General features: G+C 42.8%; 1 protein-coding gene across 6 annotated transcripts in view; it reads right to left on the bottom strand.

Annotated features, from left to right (window-relative positions):
* The window catches only part of WDR4 (WD repeat domain 4), a 62,186-nt gene that overhangs the window by 19,170 nt on the left and 16,647 nt on the right, over positions 1–26,369 (bottom strand). For 4 of the 6 annotated variants that reach the window (XM_029578600.1, XM_029578601.1, XM_029578605.1 and 1 more), the window contains 4 exons: positions 23,612–23,724; positions 16,156–16,216; positions 12,145–12,243; positions 4,581–4,645 (listed from right to left, as the gene is read on the bottom strand). In XM_029578600.1, the coding sequence (XP_029434460.1) occupies positions 4,581–4,645; positions 12,145–12,243; positions 16,156–16,216; positions 23,612–23,724 (338 nt within the window). The remainder of the gene's footprint in view (positions 1–4,580; positions 4,646–12,144; positions 12,244–16,155; positions 16,217–23,611; positions 23,725–26,369) is intronic. The other 2 variants (XM_029578602.1, XM_029578606.1) reach the window with 2 other exon arrangements.

Raw genomic sequence — 26,369 nt, 5'->3', positions numbered from 1 at the left:
GTATTATATTTTGTTTTTATTTTCTTGGTTGTTTTATTATTGTATTATATTTGTTTTAAAAAGTTATGTATGTTTTAATATTGTAAAGCTGCCATGCTCATTTGGAGTGTGCGGTGTCTAAATATTAAATAAATAAATATTCATACTCCACCTAGGATTTTGAGATAAAGCTGGCTATTAGGGACAGGCTGAGCCAGGTCCAGCTTTTTAAGAATCTAGCCTAGCATCCTATTTTAGACAGTGCAAACAGTATAATCTTAGACTAAGTATATAAGAGATAACGCACAAGTAGAATGGTCTATGGATGGTTACAGCCTCCCACGTTTTAGCAGCCATGGTTTGAGAACACACTGAATCTGGGGTGATATCCTTCAATGCTTTGTTAAATACCCCATGACTGATCCTTCTTCCAAAATACCTCTCTAGTTTCCCCTAATTTAATTTCCCCATAGCCCACCCAGATAATACACCCAAGCAGCTCTGCATAAAGGTTGCTGAGGTTTCAAGCGGTGGCCCCAGGATCCTGCAAGCAGGATTAGCCTGTAAAGCTAGAGCTGGTGGAGAGGCGGTGGGGCAAACAGGCGAGTATTTTACTCCAAACTGTTGAGACATGCCCTGAAGAACCCTGACTGGAAGGGTCCTGATGAGTAACTGCAAGGACCCTTTGCTGACAGAGCAGTATCCATGGATTTCCTCCTGAAAAACTTTGCCTCTCTCAACTTCTTGGTTCCTGAATCTTATATTTGGACTTCCTGCCTGGCACTATCCAGAACCCTCATTTGCTTTAGAATTATTTATGTATTATTGCACCAACTGCCAGAAAATTTTGACTGGATTTCCAGTTATTGACTGTACTACATATAATCACTAGATGGCTAAATTTAGCTGGTCAAAATCCGGGTAGGCCTTGCTCTAACTGTGACTTTGCCTCATGAGGGAATGTTCAACTGTTTCGCAGGTGGGCTCAAATGAGATGACGTAATTTGGGGAGATTCTATCGGGATGAGAAAATGCTTTGTTTTCAAGAACTGAGGGAGGATTCTGGCCTTCCAGGGAAGGGCCACTATGCTTATATTCCACAGAACAAAATTATAAGAAAAGAAGATTCTAGATCCTGTATACCTTTTGAACGTGTATACTTAAAGGGGTCTACAGAAAAGGGTTTGATATCTAAAATGTATAAATTAGTATACTCCTCTGGTGTGAGCAAACTTGAGTACCAGCTGTTGTGGGAAAAAGACTTGGGACAAGATATTGACGAGAGAGATTGGAACAGGTCCTATTGGTGGACTACAAAAAGTTCCATTTCCACGCTAATCATAGAAAATAGCTATAAAGTTTTAAGACAGTGGTATTGGACTCCTGAAAAACTACATAAGTTGTATCCTTCTCAGTCAGAAAACTGTTGGAGACAATGTGGTCACACTGGTTCTTTCCATCATATATGGTGGACATGTCCTAAAGCCCAAGTATATTGGGAGCAGGTAAGACATTTGATAGCTGAGATATTCTCAATCAATATTACTTCAGATCCAAAAATATTTCTTTTATTTATATTCCCAGAGAATTTATGAGCAAGTACTATATAACACTTGACAGCACAAGTAGTTTTGGCGGCTCGATATAAACTGTCTTCCCACTGGACAAAAGCAACAGTTCCAAGATTTCCTTGGTAATCAAAAGGCTATAGAGAAAGCCTATCATTTCGGCCTAGACAGGTTTTTTTTTTTTTTTTACTTGCGCTAAGATAGTTTGGAGAAATGTATATGTGTGTCTGAAACCCATTCATTAGGTGGTATAACAGAAATGTTGAGTGAACATAAGATTTAAGTAGTTTAAGCTAATAAGGCCATTATATATAGGTGTCTACAGTAAATTTTCATTATACTTGAATGTCTACTTTTTGGAAATATTGATCTGGAAGGGTTCTAAACAAGGATTTTGCTATCCCCATCGCTATCTTTACTCCTCTGTTCCTATTTGGTATCAGCAAAAGGGCTGGGGAGGGAGGGAAGGACAAAAATGGAAAATTGTGAATTGCAATATAGGAATGTGGTGATCATTGTGCAGAGGATCAGTGTACAGTTGTGGTTGGTTGTATATTGTGAAAAGTTCAATAAAATATACAATTTAAAAAAGAAAATCTGGGCCGGCCTGGGATAGGGGAGAGTTTTCAGCAATAACCATCTATAGGCACTACAAAAGAGCAGCCCTGAATCTGGCCAGTCCTCCTTCCTCCCAACATTAAGAAAAAAGTTTCCCTGTATTTATTTAAAAAAATAAATAAAATAAAATGGTGGCTGGTGCCCCAAAGGTCCTGCCTCCTGATCCCCTTCTTTTTAAAAGTAAAATAAATCACCTCACCCCATCCCCCCCTTCAGTGTTTAAAAAACAAAAAATGCCAGCCCTCCAGTGAATAAATGAATATTAAATACCAGCAGTACAGGGACGAGATGAGGGGGAAGGAGCATGTCAGGCAATTTTTTTTGGCTCTGAAGAGGATCGGGAAGTGGCTGAAGGGTTTCAGACCCGGTCCTTCTTTTGGCTCCTAAGAAGATCAAGAGGCACCAAGGCTTCAGGGTCCAGCACTTTTTTTTTTTTTAATCATCAAAAGGCACGGGGAGGTGGGTGGGAGAGGGGTTTCAGGACTGGCACTTTTTTCTTCTGGGGTTTTTTCTTCATTTATTTTAACTTTCAACAAAGGGGATTAGGAGGAAGGGCTTTGAAGCACCAGTCACTTTTTTCTTTTTAACGCATGGAGGAGGATTGCAGAATTTATGGTTAATTTTTTTTTTTTTTTTTTTTTTTTAATTATGGGGTTTTTTTTTTTGGTTTTTTTTTTACTGTATCAGCACTTTTTTTCTGTGCTAGTCTATTAAGTTCAGGCAGTCCAGATTGAGTGCACTCAATTTCAGGATATATATATTTTCATTGCATATATGGCTAGGTTTTCAGCATAGCAGATAATTCCCTATTTATTTTCTCCACTTCTTTTAATCAATTTTAATGCTAAGAGTCTTAGCTTTTTTTTTTATAGTCTCTTGTATCTCTCTATCTAGATCAGGGGTGGTCAACTGGTCCTCAAGAGTCACAAACAGGTCTCATTTATATTCAGGCCATAAGGAATATGAATGATATAGATTTGCATACAATACAGGAAGTTTGTGCATGATGTCCTTTTCGAAATTGGGGGACCATAACTGTATATAGTATTCAAGAGGTGAGCTCCTCACACACATAATGACTTTCCTGTTTATAAATTCTTTCTTCATTCATAACTTTCTATCAGCCTTTTGACTTCTACCATACACTGATGTTGATTTTAAAGAACTATCCACCAGGTCTCCAAGATCACTTTCCTGAATAGTAACTACTCCAATTTACCAACTATAAGTAAAATATTAGAGAAATGGGTGTTGGTACAATTAGAAGAGTTCTTGGATGAACAGATGATATTAAATGACTTTGGTTTCAAAAAACCACGAGGCACTGAAACATTATTGATCTCCTTCTTAATGAATGATTTACATTTAATGGATCAAGGATACAGCTGAATATATTTGCAGCATTTGATGATATTTCACATGATATACCAATGCTGAGGTTACAACAATTGGGATTAGATGGCATAGTACTAAATTGGTTTTGACCAATCCTTAATAACAGAATACAGCAAGTTAAGCAAGGCAATGATTATTCAAAGTGGAAGAATTTACATTTGGGGGTAACACAGGGGTCTGCCTTGTCAGCAGCCCTTTTTAATATTTACAGCCACTGTAAATAAGAGAGTGCATCAAGCTAGGTCTAGAGTTCAATGTACAAATCTCATCTTTTTATACCTTTCATCCCTCCAAATCACATCAAATCTTCAGTGATGTCTACACTGCTGTTCGTACCTCTGACTGTGCATATAAAACTGCCCCCCAAAACCTCACCCCAAGTAACCAGTTGCCCCCTTACAGTGGTATAAATAGTTTACTTATATGAGAGCCTTGTAAAAGGAGTTTCTCTCTCTCTCTAGCCAGCAGCCCAAAATGTGATAAAATCCTGTTCGAGCACTTCTCAGCTTGAGATGTGAAAATATCACGGATGCAATAAACTTTAACACACGTTGCAGCACCTGGAAAATTACCCTAACCATGCCCCCTCCCCTTTTTTTTTTAATCATGGGTGCTATTTCTGTGAAAATGATAGAAAAATGATAAATCTAGGCCTTAGTTAGATGAGCACGGGTTTTAAAAAACAGACCATGGTGATTAAAAGTCTATGGTACCACAAGCTTAGTTAGGGCCAGTTCTGACTGAGCTGGCATCCTAAAGGAGCAGGAAGAAGCAACCAGACAGTAACTTTTTCCTGCTTCCCCTTCACAGGGAGAGAGAAATCAGTGATGTTTTGGCACTGCCCCCGCTATTATGTTGTCAAGTATTTAATAAAGATTCTTTTATGGACCAAGTCCAGATTTATACAAGATTTTTAGTGTATGCACAAAATGGGAGCAAACTTTCCACACAAGGCCCGGGTTCCGATTTCTACCCTGACCTTTCCCTCCCTGCAAATTTATTGCCCTTCCCACTCATTACCTGTCACATAAAACAGCAATGAAATTCCCTGGGCGACAGTAAATTATCCTGGAAACTGCAATTTTCTGTGGGGAGGAAAAATGAATGTAACTATATAAAAATATACAAAAAGTTATTTCCACCCCTTTCAGCATGGGGTGAGCAAAAGTCCCTAGATATGTCATGAACAGACTGCTCAACTCCCCAAGGAGAGGAGGGTGACTTTGGTGAAATCATGAGCATATCTTCAGAGAATATGACCAACTGAGTGATTCTTAGAAGGAACACTCAGTGCTAGAAGACTATCACAGCATCAGAACACTACACTTAACCACCATCAGGGGTTAAAAACCTTGGCCACTTGGGGGTTTTGACAAGAACTGTACAGGCCTTGCCGGCACTTGCACACATGCTCTTGTACTGGTAACCTCCAGTCTATCAACTGGATTCCTACTTGCCCCTGGACAAGTACCTGTTCATAAAACTATCCAATGATGGTTTCTGGGGACACTGCAACCTCACAAAATCCCGGGGGGGGGGGGGGGGGGGTGTCACACAGTTCCCGGAAAAAACACCAACAGACCACACCCAAAAAAGAAATCACCCAACACTTCTGTGGGTCACCGATCAGTCTCAGTTAAACTAAAAGGATAAATTACTACTTACCTGATAATTTCCTTTCCTCTAATATAGGCAGGTCAACCTCACCAGTGGGTCATGCACCTCTGCCAGCAGATGGAGACAGAGCAAAAGCTGAATTCATGGCCATATAGTCCCACCCTGACATCGGCCCACCAGTATTCTCTGGAAAAGCCAAACTGTAGACACAACTGATTGTTAATAATCATGTTCAAGTATAATCAACCATTCATGCTTCCAAATCATCTGAACACTGAGCGCAGACAAAATAAGTTTTTAGCGCCTTAGTTTAGAGCATATGTTACTTATCAGTCTTCATCGAAGAGCAGGAATGACACTCTGCAATGTTTGCCCTAAAAAGGCTAACTATAAACTCTACATTGGCAGCCTAGGGCAGGTCTGGGATTGACCTGCCTACATTAGAAGAAAGGAAATTATCAGGTAAGTAGTAATTTCTCCTTCCTCTGCATTCTGGCAGATCAATCCCCACCAGTAGGATATACTAAATCTAATCCTGAAAAAGGGTGGGAGGCTAAAAGAGGTCCAGTCAACACCACCCACGCAAATGCGGTGTCCTCCCTAGCCCGAACATCCAAGCTTGGAAAAGTTTTGCAAAGATGAACACGTCGCTACCCTACAAATCTCGGCAGGTGACAACTAATGACGTTTCATCTATGATACCAGCTGAGTTCTTGTGGAATGTGGTCTAAAGCTTTGGCAAGGCCACTTCAGCAGCCACATAGGCAACTGTAATAACATCCTTAACAAACGGGCTATCATAGCTGCGTTGCCAGAGCTCCCTGTTTTCCGCCACCATGGAGCACCAAAAATTCGATCAGACTGGCGAACAGATTTCAGCACCTCCAAGTACTGCAGCAAATGACTGTTGATGTCCAAGGAACACAAAAGACGATACTCAGTTTCATCTCTGTCCCTGTCGGGCAGGGAAACTGACTGAATCCAATGAAAATTCCAAACCACTTTTGGCAAAAAAAAAAGAAAAAAAGGAGGGCTCACAGAAGAAAGGATCCTGCAACTCAAGACCAGACTCGCCAAAATAAACTGCTACCTGAAAAAAAAAAAGTCTTCAAGGTAAGCATCCGCAAAGAAAGAGTACGCAGCGGCTGAGAAGTCTGCCATAACTTGAAGACCAATTTAAGGTCCCATAGCAGCACCAGAAACCGCAACAGGGGGCATAGATGCTTAATTCCCTGTAAGAATGGGACATGTCCAGATGGGAAGATGAAAGGTCCTCCCATTGACTCTCCCCCTAGTCCAACTTGAACCTTCAAGGTCTTAAGGGCTAAACCCTTAAGCCATCCTGCAAAAATTCCAAAATCAAAGGAATATCCACCCTGAGTGGTTGAGAACCTTGCTCAGAACACCAGGCTTCAAGGACCCTCCGAAATCTAACATAGCCTAGAGAAGTAGAAAACTTCCAGGCCTGAAGTGGAGTGAAAATTACAGCAGAAGAATAACCATAAGACAAAAATCAACCCAGATCCTCATGCAGAATGGGCCCCTGACACAACACATCTGTCTGAGATTGTAGCCTGAGGGGACTGTCCACCAGGAGTCTCTGGGATCAGCATACCATGGCCTTTGAGGCTAATCAGGCATCACTAAAAGGACAGCGTTGACTTGCAATCTTCTGGACCAGCCTGCCTATCGAAGTCCAGGGCACAAATGCATACAGCAGGGCACCGCATGGCCACTACTGAACAAGACTGTCTATGCCCATAGCTCTTGGAGCCCATCTTAGACTGAAAAAGCGTGGAACCTTCTCTTTGTTGAAGGTGGCTAACAGGTCTAGAGCCAGTAGGCCCCAGCAGTTCACCAAGAGCTGAAAAGCCTCATTCGTCAGCTACCATTCTCCTGCTAAGGAAATCGGCTCCGATATTGTCCTTTCCAGCAATGGGAGAGCCAGATATACTTAGAAAATGCTGCTGCGCCCCCACCATGGGCGCATCTATCTCCTCAGACACCTGTTGTCTCTTGGATCCTAATGATTGATGTAAGCCACCATCATCGCATTGTCAGACAATATCCAGAATGCCCGAGCCTCTAGCTGCTTGGTGAAGCACAAGCATGCTAACCAATCCGCTTGTGCCTCCAGTCTAATGTTCCTCCAGTGTCCTTCTGTTGCATTCCATTGTCCTTGCATCATCAATTCCTGACAGTGAGCCCCCCCCCCCAGGAGACTCACATCTGTGGTGAGTACCAACCAATCCAATATCTTCAGAAAAACTCCCTTCCTGAGATGATCCACCTGTGACCCCTAGTTCAACTGGGAACTCTCCTAGAATGGGAGGAGCAGTCTCATTGCATAGCTCTAACGCTGCAGACTCCAGTGGAAAAGTAACATGTGCTGAAGAGGGCCTAGGGAACTACTTCTAATGCGGCACCAATGAACCCCATGACCTGGAGATAAGATCACACGGTCAGATAAACAGAGTTCCACAGGAATCGAACCCGCACCATCTATATGTGGATCTGAGACTCCGGCAGAAATACTCTGCCCTGCCTTGTATCGAATCGATCCTCAAGATATTCTAGGATCTGAGCAGGTGCAAATCACTCTTGGCCAGATTCATCACCTAGGCTAGTTCCTGTAGCAATGAAAACCACCCTGCGAGAAGAGAGAAGACTTTCTTCCATGATCTTGGCTTGAATTAACAGTCATTCAGATAGGATGAACTAGAATGCCCTCCTTGCAGAGAGCCACCTCAATCACTACCATGACCTTGGAAAAGGTTCTAGGTGTTGTGGCTAACCCGAAGGTAAGGCCTGAAACTGATAATGATGATCCACAATAGCAAACCAAAGGAACCACTAATGTTCCCGATGGATGGGAATATGCAGATATGCCTCTGTCAGTTTCAGAGATGTGGGGCATTCCCCTGCATGTACTGCCATTATGACAGAGAGCATTGTTTCCATCCTGAAATGTGTGACTGGCAAATGGTGGTGGACTCCCTTGAGATCCAGCATGGGCCGAAACGACCTGCCTTCTTGAGCATAACAAAAACAAACATCTCTCTCACTTCTATCCTCTTCTGAGGGGAGTTGCATGTAGCTACTATAAAGGCATCTGTAGGAATGTGAAGAAATTCCAGAACATAAACATCTTGAACCACTTTGAGAACCCATTGATCGGAAGTAATCTGGACCCACCTGTGAGAAAAACATGGGATAAGCGGTCACCTATCTCTTGCTCCAACAGACGAGTCTGCAAACTTTCATTGGGAAGACTGAGGGGCTCCATCTCTGCAGTCTGTATCCTTTTGAGGCCCTCAGTGATGAAAGGATTGAGATCTACAGAAGGGACAGGAGCTCTGGAAAGAACCTCCAGATAAGGGCGAAAAAAACATCTGTAGTCTCGAGGGCGGCCACTTGTCTAAAGGACTGAACAACGGGCTTCTTGTCCTCTGGCAACTGAGGGACCTGGTCATTTACTTGCCAGTTCCCCCCGCCCCGCCCCCCAATTCACTGCCAAACAAAAGCTTGTAGCTAAGGCAGCTTGGTAAGACTGGCCTTTGAAACAATATCCACTGACCAGATGTGCAGCCACAGCTGTCACTTGGCTGTAATAATCAAAACAGCCTCTCTAGCAGCTGTGCGAACCAAGTCGCAGCCTGCATCAGCCAAGGCGGCAGCCCCCAGTTTTATCACAGGTCCAAGATTGGACACGGCACTACCAGGTTCCTGACAAAGACACAAAGTAGTCCAAGCTACCAAGGTGCAACAGGAAGCAATTTGTAAATTCATCATCACCTCAAAAACTTGCTGCAGGATAGCCTCAGACCTTCTAACCTGAACATTCTTCAGTAATACATGTCTCTCCACCCTAATGGTGGCACGTTTCATGAGAGAACGCACCAAGGCATCCACCTTAAGGAAACACAACTGCTCTGTGGCTTGCAGGTCCAAGGGGTATAAACCTGCCAAGAAATATCCTCCTTAAAGCGCGCCTCTGGCACACTCAATCCAAATAAATCAACCCCTGGATTGCATCCAGAAAGGGAAACAAAAAGCCTTGAGTAGGGTGACCAAAATGGGATCCTTTTTCTGCATCCCCAAAGAGTCATCCCCAGCTACTCAGAAGATCCTCAAGGCCTGAGAAGTCAAGCTCGGCAACTCATTTCTATGTCAGAGAAGAGCTCTGCAAGGCTCCAAATCGAGGTGGGGAACCTCCCTTTCCTCATCAGGAGAGCCATCACCATCATCATTTTAATCCACCTGCATTCGAGCCTTGCCAGACCACACCGCACCACAGCGCTTGATTGCAGAAACAAGTGGAAGAGCACTCTGAGTGCATAGATCTACATTAGCAGGCACTGCTGATTCAAAAGACCGTCCCTGCAGAAATGGCTGCAATCCCTGGAAGAACTGTACCCAGGAAAAACGGAGAACTGGTCCATACCAGGCCCCCCTGGATCGAATCTGACATCCTGAGAGCGAGTGTCTCCTGAAGACTCGGTGCATGGCTCGACCAAAGAAGGGAACACCTCTGTCATGTTGCCCTCCGTTCCATTTCCCGTAGACCGAAGAGATGGACCATGCAAAATCAGATGGTAAACAAAAGGCTCTGGCTGAATGGCTCTAATGTGGCATGCAGCACAAATGGATAAGCACTTAGTCTTCTTTGTCGCAGGTGCCATGGTCATAAGTGTGTAGAACGGGAAAAACCGCACACTAAAAACTGCGCCCAAAATGGGTGCACAGTCCGCCAACCCAAGTAGATACCTAATATTGACACCAAAAAGATGCCAAAGTTGGATGCACAAGTTTGCGTCCCAAAGGAAAAATTGCCCAAACTGGATGCACAGGGGGCGCCGACAGTCTGCATCAAAAAACCCGCAAAAGGATCTCGTGGCCTACCCTGCGCCAAAAAGGAAGAAGCCTGGCAGCAGGGCCTAACAAGGCTGCTCAACCCACCATGCCTGCAATACCTCCTCACCTCACAGAACTCCCCAGAAATGGGAGTAGGACAGCCAAATGCCAAGGTAATAGACCCTTCTCCTGGTTTCTTTCTCCTCTCGCTGGGGTTTTTTTTTTTTTGTTTTTTTAAAGTAAAAAACTTTTACCTGAACTCAGTCCTCCATGGCTGAGAGCAGAAATGGGTCCCAGTTATGGAAGGGCGGGGAGAGATGACCAAGGCCTTCATCGCCATGCAACCGCTAATTCCAATTTAGGTCGACGCCACTCAAGCTACCAGACTGAGGGCTCTCTACTGATGGAGGGACTGCACGGTATCACCTCAGAAGGCAAGTGGTGTTATACAAACATCTTGTCTAGCTCCTTTTTCAATTCTTCTTTTCTTTTTTTAAATTCACAGACAACCCCCCGAAGGGAACTGCTGAAGATGGGGTAAACTGGAGGGCTGATGTCAGGGCTGGACTATATGGCCATGGTGTTAATTTTTGCTCCTTTTCCATCTGCTGACAGAGATGCATAACCCATTGGTGGGGACTAACCTGCCAGAATATAGAGAAAAGTTTATTATTAAAAAGGAGAAACCATGAACATGAAAAGATTCAATATTTGGCTAATTTTAAAAGAAACGGGCGTGCGTTCATAAAACAGGCGTATCACGGAGCAAGCGGAGATGCACTGCGATTTTATATTGTGCACACAAGTACGTGTATATCATTTAAAATCCCCCTCCCAGGCGTATGTGTGCGTGCAACCTTGAGGCAGCTTCAGTAAAAACGTCCCGCACGGATTTCCACTAGGGCTTTAGTAGCTTTTACGTGCATACGCAGGCGGATTTTAACAAGTTTGCGTGAGGGGAAAAATCAGTTTTCCAATTAGTCCATCTGTTTTTCCAGTTGACACTGAGATCTTCAAGACCCCTCTGTTTCTTCATCCTCTAAGTCCCCCACTTGACCCCAAACCTTCACGCTCTGCTGAAAGCCCTAAAACTCGCCCTCTCTAGACTTGATCCTCATCAGGACCTGCAGTAACATTACATGGCTCACACACACGGATGCGCGCCATGGTCAGCTTTTTTTTTTTTAAAGTCTGGAGTTACGCCTGTAAGCCCCGCCCCTTTCCCACCCCCTTAGTCTTGACGCGCGCATGGGTGTGTACGCGTGTACTTCGCGGCTTCTTAAAAATTGCGCTGCTCGTGCGTGGCCCGCGCACGCGTGTATGTGGCCATTTTTGCATGAGCCAACACTTTTAAAATCTACCTCTATGTGAAAAAGCAGCAGGGAAAAGGGAAAACACGAACTATTACACTTGACATTAAGTCTGAAGGCAAGTTAATCACTGCACTTCCTTAGTCAGAACTGAAAAAACCTGTGGTAATATAGCCAGTCATTCTATTTTTTATGAAGTCAGTTGAGCGTCAAGATGCTGGTTTTCTACAGTTACTTTTGCATGTCAGCAACCTTCAGACACTCACTGTAAGGGATTTCTCTCTGCTGGTAAGTAAGCAAGAAATGGTCAGTTCCAGCCTCAGTTTGACCAAAGCAGCAGGATTAACTCTTTTAGTTCTGGCTGGCAGAACTACAAAACGCTGGATGCCACCTGCAGGTTAACTTCAAAATCTTGAAGGAAGAGGAGTTATCACAGAAGGAAACAAAACTCCCAAGGCAAATAAAGAAAAATATTACTATCGAAAGCCTATTTTTCCACAAAAAAAACCGACTGCCACAGATTGTGCTCCTGTTCTACTCCATAACTGTGGCCATGGCCCTGTTATTTTGACAACACTGGTGCTGAGCTCAGATGGGAGAGGACTGGTGAGAAGGTGACTTAAGAGAGACCTTTCAGTGTGATCTCCACTGATAACCACATTTTCATTCATGAAAATGTACAATTGGTCTAAACTAGACCCGTTGACTGAATAGGCCTGAAGACTGAATATCCTTATGACCCCATAAAGCCACTCAATACATTCCCCCTCCTTCCTCTCGCCCCTTCACAGCCACTGTCCTACCTTCTCCAGGTTTTCTCCTCCAGAGGAACTGTAGCTGGTCAGGTCACAGCACTGCACTTCTCTTCCCTCTTCATACTCCCACAGCCTCAGGGTTGAATCCTGAACATTAGAGATGGCAGGATTAGTAACTTTGCCCATGGTTCTAAATCTCTCCTGGATTACTAAAATAGGAGTCAAAAATGTTTACTTCCAACTCCAAAGAGAAGAAATCTTTCAAAAATCGAAGGAGATATTGCTTGGACTCAGATGCTTTTAAAATTAAGCAATATCAATTATGCCCAAATTGAGAACAGGACAGTAGTGGCTGTGTAAATATCTTAATAAAAAGGTAACAGGTGGGGCTGAGAGAAGCGTCTGGAGGGGCTCTCAGGATACCATACGAGGGGCTGGGTTACGGAGGATCTGATAGGAGTGCTAAGTCAGTGAGCTGCTTTGTGGAGGTGGTCAAGTCCAAGTTGGAGACAGAGCTGGTTTTGGGCCTTTTGATGTGCCACCATTTGAGTTGATGCATTTATCTCCGCTTGCTGTGATTCCTAAGAAAGAGACGGGGAAATATAGACCGATATTGAATTTGTCTTTCCCGCCTGGTTCTTCAGTAAGCGTCTTTGTTCCAAAGGACAGATGTTTGGTCCGCTATGTGTCTTTTGATTCAGCGGTTTCATTGGTCAGAAGGCGGGTTAGGGGTGCATTAATGGCAAAAGCGGACATTGAGTCTGCATTCCGGTTGCTTCCAATTCATCCAGCCAGTTTCCCTTTATTGGGTTTTGTTTCTCAGGGACAGTAATTTATGGATAGATGTCTACCTATGGGATATGCAGTGTCTTGTGCATGGTTTGAAATGTTCAGAGGGTAACTGAGCAGACCACAGGATCGTCCAGCATGATACATTATCTGGATGATTTCTTTTTTGTGGGCCCTTTGGGGAAGAATACTTGCTCGGATCTTGTGTTAGGATTTTAAGAACTTGCTATTTTTGGAATCCCAAAAGCCCACAGCAAGACGGAGGTCCCATTGCAATGCTTATCATTTTAGGGACCGCGTTAGATTCAGAAAGCATGATGTATTAAGAGTGAAAAATTTGCTTTATGTTTTCCTGATATGCAAAAGTCTTACTTATTGATTTTTTGCAATTGTAATTGTTTAAAATATTAATGAACTATAAATAAAATAATAAATAAAAAGAAAGCATGGTGTCTAGGTTGCCAAAGGAAAAGGTGCGAAAGTTGCAGGAGCTGGAAAGGTTGTTTTGTAGAGCTAAAAAAGTAACACTTCGGCAGATGCAAACATTGATTGGATCGTTGAATTTCACATGCCGAGTAATTCCAATGGGACGAGCATTCATTAGAAGCTTGTCGGCTTTGACAGCAGGGGTTAAGTCAGCTCATCATTTTATACACATACTGAAGAGAATCCGGGATAAATTGGGCGTGTGGGATTCTTTTCTGGAGTCATTCAATGGGGTGTGCATAATGCAGGAGGAGCAGGTAACCAACCTTGACCTATAGACTGATGTTGCAGGTGCAGTACGTTTTGGGGTGTATTGGCGCAGGGTGTGGTGTGTGGAGCGTTGGTCTGATGGGTGGGTGCAGTCTGGGATAGTTAAAAACATAACCTTCTTGGAAGTGTTTCCCATAGCAGTGGCTTTGGAGTTATGGGGTCAGAGGTTGAGGGACAAGAAGGTTTTGTTTTGATGTGATAATCAAGGAACAGTAGAGGTAATTAATAGGTAGTTGGCTAAATGTGAGTATATATCTGCCTTGCTGTGGGAATTAGTGTTGCTTTGTCTTCAATAGAATATCACAGCGACAGCTAGGCATGTTCTGGGGGTGGTGAACTATTGCTGATGTCCTTTCTCGTTGCAAGTGGGACATCATCCCGTGATTGGCCCCACAGGCGGTCAAGGTAGGAGCAGCTGTTCCAGAATATCTCTGGCAGTTTGGCCTGACCCAGCATGGGAAATGATTAGAACTTCAATGGCTCCAGCAACTTAGGCATCTTATGCCAAAGGCAGAGGTGCTGTTTCCTATTTTGTTTTTTTGGGTTTTTTTTGCAAGCTAGGGGATGGGGATGGGAGGTCCAGAATCAGATAATAACTTCATTCATTATATTTTGTAGGCGAAAATCTGGGTATACATTGGCAATGGTGCAAGCGCAGCTAGCAGGGTTTTCTTTTTTTCCAGAAAGTTTTGCGTTGGGGGAATCAAGCTGCAACTTTTGCCATTAAATGTATGCAGGGAGGTTGGGAAAGGGGTCAGAGCCTGATGAGAGATAAAAGGCGACCGATTTGTTATGCAGAGCTAGTGGTTATTTCTGAGAGGTTGGGCTAAGTATGTTGGTCCAAATGAGGCGGTTTTTTCAGGTGGCTTTTGTTTTTGCCTTTTTCGGGGTAATGCATGTAAGGGAATTAGGTGCGAAGTCTACAAAACACCTAGGTGGGGCTGGTTTGTTGATGGAGAATGATGGGTGCATTTGGATAGTGTTTGCCTTCATATTCATAGATCAAATGTTGATTAACAAAGGGGTATATGATTAATCTTTTTCGGTCTAATGAGGAATAGACATGCCCTGTGCGTTGTGCTCAAGCTTTTTTGCAAGTCAGACCCAAGTTAAGGGGGGAGCATTTTTTAGTGGATCATGATGGGTCTCCCTTGACACATTTTCAATTCCCTCGCGTTCTTAGTTGGGATCCAGACTTGTACAAAACCCATTCTTTTCTCATAGAGGCGGTGACTAGTGTGGAAGTAGGGATATCCAGTGTGCAGATTCAGCGTACTGGAGATCGGAAATCTGGGGTTTTTGCTTCTTATGTTAGACCTGGTTTATAGAATAGGAACTGTAGAACTGGGGTGCGCAGGGTTGGGCTATTTTGTAAACATGGATTTTGTGCTGTTTCTTCTTACACTTCCGAGGGGGTCCCATCGAGTTAAGGTGTGCCTGGGTCGTGAGCTACTCTTTTGTATATTGGGCGTGTCAGAGAGCATTGACAAGGCCATATGGTAAGACCCTGGGACTGGAAGCAGAAGCAGAATGATTTACTGGTTGGGTATTCACGGCATGCGATGGTAACAGTTGCTGCTGGTCATCCAGTATCATGGAACTGCTCATCGCTCACCGGAAACTGTTGTGGCTCACTTGGGGGGGAATGACATGGGAGTTTGGACTTGTAGGGAGTTTGTAGCTGTTAGAAAACATTTAAGCTGCTTGATGAATTTGTTACTGAACATCCAGTTTGGGTGGTCGGATATTGTTGTTAGGTTATAATACAGGGATTATCCTCTATTGAAGTGGGGTGTTAAAAAGGTCAATGAGCAAATTGGCTCCTGGGTCGTGGCTCACGGTGGATTGTGGATCAAAGATGAATGGGCGTGGGATGTCTGCCCGGGATTGTTCAGGGCAGATGGAGTCCATTTGTCTGATATTGGGATTGACCTCTAACAATTCACTACAAGAGGCTTTTGAAAGGTTTTGCTGGGGTTTTCATGGGCTTGCAGTTGGCGGGGGGACAGGGACAATGAAGATTGTCCGGGTTCGTGGTGGGAAATCAGAGTCTAAGTTGGAGGATTATACAAATGCAAAGATGATCTGTGTTGATGTGGTGGAGGCTCGTGTACCTGAGGCAGCTGACGTTCAGTATGGTTACTGTTCAGGCTGCAGGTACTCTCCTGCTGGGATGTGGACCAGTATTCGGCAGTGGGCCACTGCAGGAAGTTAGGGTGGGGTTCTTTGTAGCCAGTCATTGGAAATGTGGTTGCAAGTTGCAAGATGGTACATTTGAGATATGAAGGTGTAGGGGAACAGATCTATTATATATATTTGTTTGGCTTGGGTTATGTGTTAAGTAAACTGCAGCCTTTGTAAACTCAAGACTTTTTGTGGGGGAGGTGAAGGGGAGGAGTATGTCCCGGGAGCTCCACCTTATCCATGTTACTATTATTCAGTTTGTGTTTCAATTGTATATAACTAAAATGTCTCCATTGCTACAACAAATATTACATCAAAATGAATACTGACCCCTGAGCTTGATAACAGCAGATTTCCTGCATTAGGCAGCACAAGGATTCTACTGACAAACCTACGGAGAGAAACCACAATTATTTGAAGAAGAAGACAGCATCTGCAGAGATGTGTGCTTAGTGTTCACAAACTGTGGTGATGTGTGACAGTGTCCACAAACTACAGGCCAGCATCAACAATGATACACTCAGAATCCACAAACTATGTACCTTTGTCTTCAGTGCAAAATGCTTGATAGAATCTGCCTGCTGCAACATATGCCCCCTATCTGCAAATACCATGGATGAAATGCACCAGTGTCTAGCAACACATGCTTAATTTAAAGAATTCCACAAAGAGAAAGATGTGAGATAAAGGCTCTCCGTTCCCAAGCAACATATGTAGATATTTTAACATTTACAAAACCTAATAAATTTTAAAAAGGATATTCACAAATCATGATCCACCCTGCAAAACAGATTAATGTGAGAGGGATACTAATCATCGCTCCAGGAACTTATCTGCCAGGGGTTGAGTGTAGCACATCATGTACAGGATTAGTTAGTTATTGCTTAACCTCAGGGCTACAGCAAACACTCCTCTGTCTTCGTAATCTAGGATATTAAGTTGTAGGGTGTACAGAAAAGCAGTGTTTTCTGCATACGTTTCTGGTTTGCTTAGATTTTAAGGCAGGCGTTAATTTCAGAAAGTAAAATGTGCGGCTTTCAGTATCCCGGGCAACTAACTAATAGGCTCATTCAACAGTAATGGAATCACTGTTGAAAGAAAGAATAGTGAACTATCTACAGTCGCGAGAATTGCTGGACCAGAGGCAGCATGGATTCACCACGGGAAGATCCTGTCAGACAAATCTGATTGACTTTTTTGACTGGGTAACTAAGCAATTGGATCAAGGAAGAGCGCTCGATGTCATCTACTTGGATTTCAGCAAGGCTTTTGATACGGTCCCGCACAGGAGACTGGTGAATAAAATGAGAAGCTTAGGAGTGAGTGCCAAGGTGGTGACCTGGATTGCAAACTGGTTGACGGACAGAAAACAGTGTGTGATGGTAAAAGGAACTTACTCTGAAGAGAGAGCAGCGTTAAGCGGAGTGCCGCAGGGATTGGTGTTGGGACCGGTCCTATTCAATATCTTTGTGAGCGACATTGCGGACGGGATAGAAGGTAAGGTTTGTCTTTTTGCGGATGACACTAAGATCTGCAACAGAGTGGACACGCTGGAAGGAGTGGAGAGAATGAGACGGGATTTAAGGAAGCTGGAAGATTGGTCGAAGATATGGCAGCTGAGATTGAATGCCAAGAAGTGCAGAGTCATGCACATGGGGTGTAGAAATCCGAAAGAACTGTATTCAATGGGGAGAGAAGGGCTGATATGAACGGAGCAGGAGAGAGACCTTGGGAAGATAGTCTCTAATGATCTGAAGTCGGCAAAACAATGTGACAAGGTGATAGCTAAAGCCAGAAGAATGCTGGGCTGCATAGAGAGAGGAATATCGCGTAAGAAAAGGGAAGTGATTATCCCCTTGTACAGGTCCTTGGTGAGGCCTCACCTGGAGTACTGTGTTCAGTTCTGGAGACCGTATCTCTGAAGGGACAGAGACAGGATGGAGGCAGTCCAGAGAAGGGCGACCAAAAAGGTGGAGGGTCTTCATCGAATGACTTATGAGGAGAGATTAAAGAATCTAAATATGTACACTCTAGAGGAAAGGAGGAGCAGGGGTGATATGATTCAAACTTTCAGATACTTGAAAGGTTTTAATGATCCAAAGACAACGACAAACCTTTTCCGTTGCAAAAAAATTATCAGAACCAGGGGTCACGATTTAAAACTCCAGAGAGGAAGACTCAGAACCAATGTCAGGAAGCATTTCTTCACAGAGAGGGTGGTGGATGCCTGGAATGCCCTTCCGGAGGAAGTGGTGAAGACCAAAACTGTGAAGGATTTCAAAGGGGCATGGGATAAACACTGTGGATCCATTAAGTCTAGAGGATGTGAATGAAGAGAAGAGGCAAGGGGGTGGCTTGCTTGCGGGAATGACAGCTACTACCTGGAGATAATACCCTTATTCAATAAACATACACAGTTAATGCGATTCCAACATTGCTCTATGCTTCAACGGCAAGAGGAAATGTGGAAAAAAGGATTTGCATCTATAAAAAAGTAGGGGAGTAGCTTGCTTGTTACAGCAGTTACTACCTCAAACCAAATAAGCCTGAAACTTCACTTTTAATGCACATCCAGCATAGCTCTCTGCTTCAACGGCAGGGAGAATGAAGAAAAGAGGATTTATATTCAGCATTAACCAACAAGGAATGAATTATATAGTCTGGGTAAACAAATAAGCATGGGTGTAGCTTGCTTGTTACAGCGGTTACTACCCCGAATCAATTAAGCCTGATACTTCACTTGGAATACATATCCAGCACAGCTCACTACTTCAACAACAGGGGGGAATGAAGTAAAGAGGATTTATATTCAGACAACCAACAAGGACTGAATTGCACAAGCATGGTAAACCAACGTGGGAGTAGCTTGCTTATTATGGCGGTTACTACCCCAAACCAATTAGCTAGATACTTCACTTAGATGCAGCTCCCAGCACTGCTGTCTGCATCGATGGTGAGAGTGGAAGGGAATTGGAACCAAAAAGTTACCAATAAGAGCCCTGACCTCAGTGGTCAAAGTAACAGATAAGTATGAAAAAAAATAGGTGTGAAAGCTTGCTGGGCAGACTGGCTGGGCCGTTTGGTCTTCTTCTGCCGTCACTTCTATGTTTCTATCAACAGGCATTTGCATGTGATGAGTGCTATTAGTTTTCGGGGGGGGGGGGGGGGGGGGGGGGGGGGGGGGTGGTTGGCTACATGTTTTTGATGCGCTATTACCCCTTACAATATTTATTTATTTATTTAAATTCTTTTACTATACCGATACTCAAGATGCGGTCTTATCGTACCGGTTTACAATAGAACAGGGGGAAACCAATTAACAACTATATAGAAGGTAAAAGTTACATCAAACAGGGAGCGAAAAACATGGGAGCTGGAGGACAGGAAAGATTTTTTAAAACAATAACAACTGAAGAGTGGTAAAATAGTCAGTGAAAACAATGAAGAACAATAGAAAGCGATACATAATCAGCTAGATTGAGCTCGGCTGTAGGTTTATCTAGACACGTGTAGAAAACTCGGGGCCAAACGACTGAGCGCACCGTACTGTAACAGCCTGTATGTATATATGTTGTAGCTGAGCCCCATCTAGTTACTCCTGGCAATAAAAATACACTTTCTTTATTCTGCTTATCTTTCTGCAATTTCTTTAAAGTCTGATGATCATAGAATACCTTTATAATCGCTTTAATATATTCACACTCAGGGAGGGTAATTTTCAAACGTCCTGCTTTATGCCAAAGGCTACCTTCCATCTGTCTCACTGTTACAGAGCATTGCTATAACCCCTCTCTCCATCCGTGGGCTACCTGAAAGGCCAGACTGTATTTGCTGCCAACCAGACAGATCAGCCAGCACACTCCCACACCTGTGCTATTCCTGCACCCACTCCGACATCATCAGGGGTGCAGGATTGAAATTGCAGGCTACATCTCCAAAGGAACTCACACTGCAGGGGTGTGTGCATTTGGTGTGCTCACAAAAGGAGCCTACCCCTTTGTGCCTACGTTTGAAAACTCTTCCATGCTTTCTTTTTTCCTGGTCTCTGAAATGACGACTGATTCGGATGTGCCATGAGCATCGGTGAAAGATGCATTGGGTGAGCAGATGACAGTGCCAGAGCTGATGCACCACGATTAGAAAGCTTATGTTTCTTTCACGTAAGCTGTAATGGTTCCAGTGACTGATACCGCTTCACCTTTGATGCAAGAAGGCTGGTGAGGCCTACCCAGGTCTGCTGCCTTGGTCTCTTACCTTACACCTCTGTGGCCTCCTACCTTGCTCTGGGCCCTTCCAGGCCTTCTGGCCTTGCTCTGCAACCTCTCAGGCTTCCCTGCCATGCTCTGAGCCCTCATGGCCTTTCCTGCTTTACCTTGTGGCCTCTGAGCCTGCTAGGTTCGCCTAAACAGCTTTATGCCCTATTGGGCTTTCCTGTTTATTTTTCCCTGGTTTTTTCCTAGTCCAGTCCCTGTTCTGTCTTCCACTGCCCAGTCCAGTCTCTTGTTTATTTCCCAGGCCTTACCTTTGTCCTTTTGCCTCAGGCCTTGCCCTCCAGCCCCCAGCCAGTGCCTGACCCCAGCTCCCACTCCATGCCAGCTCTGTGATGTTTTCAAGAAAGCAAGTCCTACTAGCCCGCAGAACCCAAGGACTCAACCTGCAAGGGAGGGGCTGATTAGGCAGAAGACGAACTCCAGTCCGGCTCTGAGATCCTGTCCTACTTCTGCAGAGGTGCTCACTGACAAGTATTAAGATATTCCCCATTCTTTTCCTAATAATTCATAACATTCTGTTTGCTCTTTGGACTGTTGCCACACACTGAGCCAAGGATTGCCAATTATCATCCATGATGATGCCTACATCCTTTTCCTGGGTTAAGTGATCCCTAGTATGCAACCCAAGATTGCGTAACTACAGTTTGGATTACCATTTTCTATTTGCATGACTATGTATGGTTGTACACATTCCATTTTATCTGCCATTTGGATGCCCAGACTTCTAAGGTCCTCCTGCAATTGCAGAAGACTTTTGAAAAAGTTTAAATTATGAGTTTTTGCCTGTATGGCAAGTTTCTTTTCAAATTCTCTTTTTGCCTGTCTTAACATTTTGCATCTAAATTGCCAATGTTTATACTTTTTTTCTATTTGGATCCTTTTTCCATTTTTTCCAAATAATTTCCTTTTGGCTATAACAGCCTATTTCACCTCTCCTTTCAAATAAGCCTGCAGTTCTTTGGCGTTCCTTCCATCTTTTTAAAATGCATGGAATACGTCTGGCCTATTTGTTTATTTATTTATGCAGTTTTTATATAACATTGCACAGAAAGCAAGTTTCTATATCTACGGTTTACATAGAAAATCAACATATAGTTTTGAAAAGAAGCAAAAAAGGTACAATAAAACCCAATATAAGATCAACATAAAATCCATAAAGTTAAAAGTATTTTTCAATTATTAATATTAAGGAGACAAAGTAAAAGATGCAGGTGCAGTAAAATCTAATATAAGATCATTAATAGTTCAGCTAACTAAAAGACAGAAGTAAAGATTAAGCTGCTCTTGGTAATTATCCTGACTCTCAGCTGTCCTCTTGGAGATTAGTCCCATATGCTTGTTAGAAACACCACGTTTTAAAATCTTTTTTAAATCTCTTCAGATTATGCTGTAGTCTTAGATCCTAGACTTCCAAGATGTTATTTATAAACAATGCCTGATGTAAACTCTTAACCTTTGCACCTGAACCTTTTAGTTTATTCTGTTTTCCTCATTTTATCAAAATCTTTTTTGAACATTAAATGCTAGAGCAGTAGTTTTCCTTAATGTCCTCTTCTTCAGTTATTATGTCAAATTTGATCTCTTGAGGATTACTGTTGCCATGTGGCACCACTACTGTTACCAAATCCTTCATTCCACTAAAACTTAGGTCTAAAATAGCTTCCCCTCTTGTCCTGTTCCTGGACCATCTGTTCCATGAAGCAGTCATTTACTTCATCTAGAAAGTTTACTTCCCTAGCATGTTCTGACCACAGCTCCCAGCCAGTGCCCAACCCCATCTCCCAACCAGTAAATAGCTCCCACTCTGTGCCGACACCATGATGTTTTCAAGAATGCAAGTCCTGATACCTATCTGATGTGATATTTACCCAGTCAATTGGGGGTAATTGAAATTTCCCCTTCCTGTGCTGCCATATTTGTTAGCTTCCCTAATTTCTGTTACCATTTCGTTGTCCATCTGTTCATTCTGGTCAGGTGGATGATAGTATACACCTACTACTATACTCGTCCCCATTACTCATGGACTTTCTATTCATAAAGATTCCACAATACATTTTATCTTCTGAAAGATCTTTATCCTGCTTGACTCTATGCCATTCCTAACTTACAGTACCATCCCCATCATTTGATACGCCCTATAATTATGATTTTTTTTTTTAATTTAAATTTTTATTGGGCACGTTATGAGTAAACAACATTAGAATATAACAGGTATGAAAAACTAATTGCAACTGACAGTCGTCGCAACATGTAGGCATGAATATTGCAATAAGTAATCAAGTAAATGGCAGTATTATTTTACTTAAATAAACTACGGCTAAGTGTCTTTATTGTCCATCCTCGGTAATGTCGTCTGCCAGTCCAAAGCGCTTCGTCTCCAATCTCGATATGATGTCCATACCATGCTTATCAGCTTTCCCCCATGTTCTAGTTTAAAAGCTGCTCTATCTCCTGATTGACCCTAGTATGAGTAATTATTAAATTCATAAATACTGTTCATTGTACAGTTGGAAGTTCCAATAAATAGTTACTCTATATATGTGGTGATAATATTACCTACAGGATCACTTCTTACTAAACCAAGGTAATGCTCTCTTTCCAGGTGATCTTGCTCCTCCAAGGAAGCACAGGGGAGCCAGACTGGAGTTGGGACTCAACTACTATATTCTTCTGTCTGTCTCAGCTCATCCAAGTGTGCCTCCAGAGATCTTATTCATTTTCTGAGACCTAAGAGCTATTTGCACACACATATGGCCTCTCACCAGCTGGTAAATAATCATACATGTGGCACCTGCACAAAAGACTGGAAAGCCTATATCTTATTGCTGGACTGCTGACTGCATCTTAATATTGTTGTTAGTTAAACAAGATTGTTAAGGGAGTAGGGATGCTTAATCCTTAAGTCTTTGAAATTTATTTGGTGTATTTAATATTAGTTTGGTAATGGCTTACAAGAAGATAACAGTTAATCTATTAATAACAGCTGGGTTAATGCTTTATTTAATTCCCTGACTGATTCTTGCTGTGACAAATGTTCCTCCCGTTCTCTTAATGGAGGTAACAGTCCATAAATCAAAGAATGTGCTTGGTGGGCCTGAAAGAAGTCACAAAGTTTACTTAGCTTTCTCTACCAAATCTCACAAATGTTCACCCTAGATTGCTCTTTTAAATCAACTCACAGAATATCAGTCTACCCCCACAGTATCTTTTCTGCCCCAAGGCATTAAGTTACAAAGAAATACTTACAATTCCTCTTCAGGCACCAGCAAAATCAACTTCAGCTCTCAGTACTCCCTCCGAATCATCCACAAAGAAATTCCCTATCACAGATTCCCTGCATTCCTCCCTTCCCCCATTTTATTTATCTGACCTCAGCTCTTTTCTTATCACTACCCTTCTTATTGGTCTGAAGTATGTCCAAAAAATGTTACCGTGCTGGCCTCCACCACTTCTGTTGATCCTATTTCTGGAACGTTAGACAGGACAGGTGTTGGATATTTACAAAAGGTACTTACTCACGGTGGCCAAGGCAGAATGATGCAATGTTGTGCGGGGCTTTGAGCAAACTAACTCGAATCTTCTCATCACGGTCCGCTGTGATGATATATTTATCATCAGGACTCACAGCCTGAAGGAAACAAAACAAATCAATTTATCCAACAAAGTAAACAGTGAAAGACTGTGTCCCTGTCCTAGAGTCCTACCTTCCACTGAGCATATGTATCTATCATGTGTTCGCCTCTTCCGTTGCCCAGGCCCACCTGGCACTTACCACCCTTGGGCCTATGCAGCGGAAGAGTTGAAGACATTAACAGATAAGCTTATAATGGATCCTGGAACGCATTAAGAACGTAAGTGCCATACCTGTTCAGACCATCAAGATGTGGTGAAAGCTTTGAGTGTAGCTACATTTAAAAAAGGTTTAGACAAAATCCTGGAGGAAAAGTCCATAAATCATTATTAAGGTGAAATTACAGAAATCCACTGCTTATCCCTGGGATAAGCAGCATGGAATCTGTCTACCCCTTGGGATTCTGCCAGATACTTGTGACTTGGATTGGTCATGTTGGAAACAGGTAGTATTCCGCTGTAAGGCTAATATCTGTTTTTGAGATATTTAATGCTAACTTGTTATGCATTAGCCATTGACATATTGTAGATAAGCAACAGAAAACCAGAGCTGATGTTTCATCCCATGTACTGCCTATTTCAATAAAAAAAAAATATCAGTAAGTATTACTTGCTGAATTATATTGTGACTTAAATGTTTGGAGAAAAGTGAAATTGTGGGGTAAATTAATTTTTAGTGTGTGTGTCTTTATTAAGAACTATGAAAGATAGGTAATTTATTTTAATGTGTTTTTGCCTTGATTTAAACAAAAAAGGATTAGCAAAAGTTGGCAATTTCTTTTAGTTTGTGTATGTGTCTTGATTAAACAAAAAGGCTAGGCAAGGTAGACTATTTCTTTTAGTGTCTTTCTTTCCTTCCCACCCACCACTAAGCTCATTCTTTGATTTGTAAACTCTTACCCATATAAGAAGGCAAGAGACATTTTTACACTAAAAAAATCAATCAAGAATTTATCTAAAATAAGGGAGTGCGCCAGCTTTTAGCAATTAGATTGTCTCCTTGCCGGTCATTGCCAAATTAGATACACCACATATATATATAAACGACTGATTTATGCATCCCTACTTCGAAAGCAACCTAAACTAACTAAAAACTCAACAATATTAAGATGCAAGATGGGGGGGCCTTCTAGTCTTTTAGACAGAATGTCACATGTATGATTATCTACCAGTTGGTGAGAGGTGCACCCAGTACAAAGAGCTCCTGGCTCTGAGAACAAGTCCAATCTCTGGAGGCTAGAGGGGCAGACAGAGGTATATAGAGATATAGTAGCCAACTCGTCCAGCATTCCCTGTGCTGCTTTGGAGGTCACTTGGTTAGAGAGCATCACCCTAGTATAGCAGGAAGTAATCTTGTAGCTAAGACCTGCTCTCCAATTGATGCATCATCCTCACATACGGAGGATGTCTCTCCAAGGACTAGTGCCCAGGAGGAAAGGGTTAGGATGGCCATCACAGTTGGTGATTGGATTATTAATGTAGATAGCTGGGTGGTTGGTAGATGTGAAGATCACTTGGCAACTTGCCAGCCTCATGTGAAGGTGATGGACCCCATGTGCCACTTAGATAGGATTTTAGACAGTGGGAAGGAGGAGCCAGCTGTCAAGGTACATGCAGGTACTAACAACATAGGAATTGTGTAGAAGGGAGGTTCTGGAAATAAAATGTAGAATTTAAGGTAAAAAATTGAAATCCAGAACTTCCAAGGTAGCATTCTCTGAAATGATTCCTGTTCCATACACAGGTCTCCAAAGAGGCAGATTTCTGGAATATCAATGCATGGATGAGACTATGGTGCAGGGAAGAGGACTTTAGTTTTGTTAGGAACTGTGCAATGGTTTGGGGATCCGGAAAGCCTGTTCGGAAAGTATGAGCTCCACTGAACCAGGGTGGGAACAGGTTGCTGGTGCTTACCTTTGAAAATTAGATACAGCAGCTTTTAAACTAGAACATGGGGAAAAGCTGACAATTGCCCAGCAGCACATGGTTCGGAGGGAAGTATCTTCAAAGTACATTAAAACAATAGGAGAGTTAGGGCTTTCTGATAGAGAGGCTCCAATCAAAGCATAAGTAGCCCATGTGCCTATAAGTAAAGGACCACTTGAGTTAAAAGGTTCCAACTTACCCTTTGTCAACTGATAAGCAGATTGTTAATAGAAACAAAAACATACTTTGAAATGTCTGTATGCTAAAGCCAGAAGTCTAAAAAGCACAATGGAAGAGTTAGACTATTTAGCATTGAATGAAGAAACAGACATAATTGGTATCTCTTTCCTGGTGGAAGGAGGATAAACAATGGGACAGTGCTATACCAGGGTATAAATTATATCACAGTGATAGGGGTGGATCAACTTGGTAGGGCATAGTGCTTTACTTTAGGGATGGCATAGAGTCCAGCAAGATAAAGATCCTGCAGGAGACTAAATGCACAGTAGAATCTTTATGGTGGAGACCGAGCAGGTCTCACAAGGACTGACATTCTGGTGTCCTCGGAGAATACCTGTTGGAGGTAAGCAACTCTGCTTTCTCAGAGGACAAGCAGGATGGCAGCCCTCAGACATGGGTGAATCCTTAGATACAGGTAGTTCTCCAACAAAAAAGGAGGACAACAACCAGTGTCAATGGGCACCAACTTCTATATGC

Source organism: Rhinatrema bivittatum, chromosome 15 (genome assembly GCF_901001135.1).
Source record: "Rhinatrema bivittatum chromosome 15, aRhiBiv1.1, whole genome shotgun sequence".
NCBI lineage: Eukaryota > Metazoa > Chordata > Amphibia > Gymnophiona > Rhinatrematidae > Rhinatrema > Rhinatrema bivittatum.
Note: the sequence above shows the minus strand (reverse complement) of the source record. Positions and strands in the feature narration are given on the sequence as shown.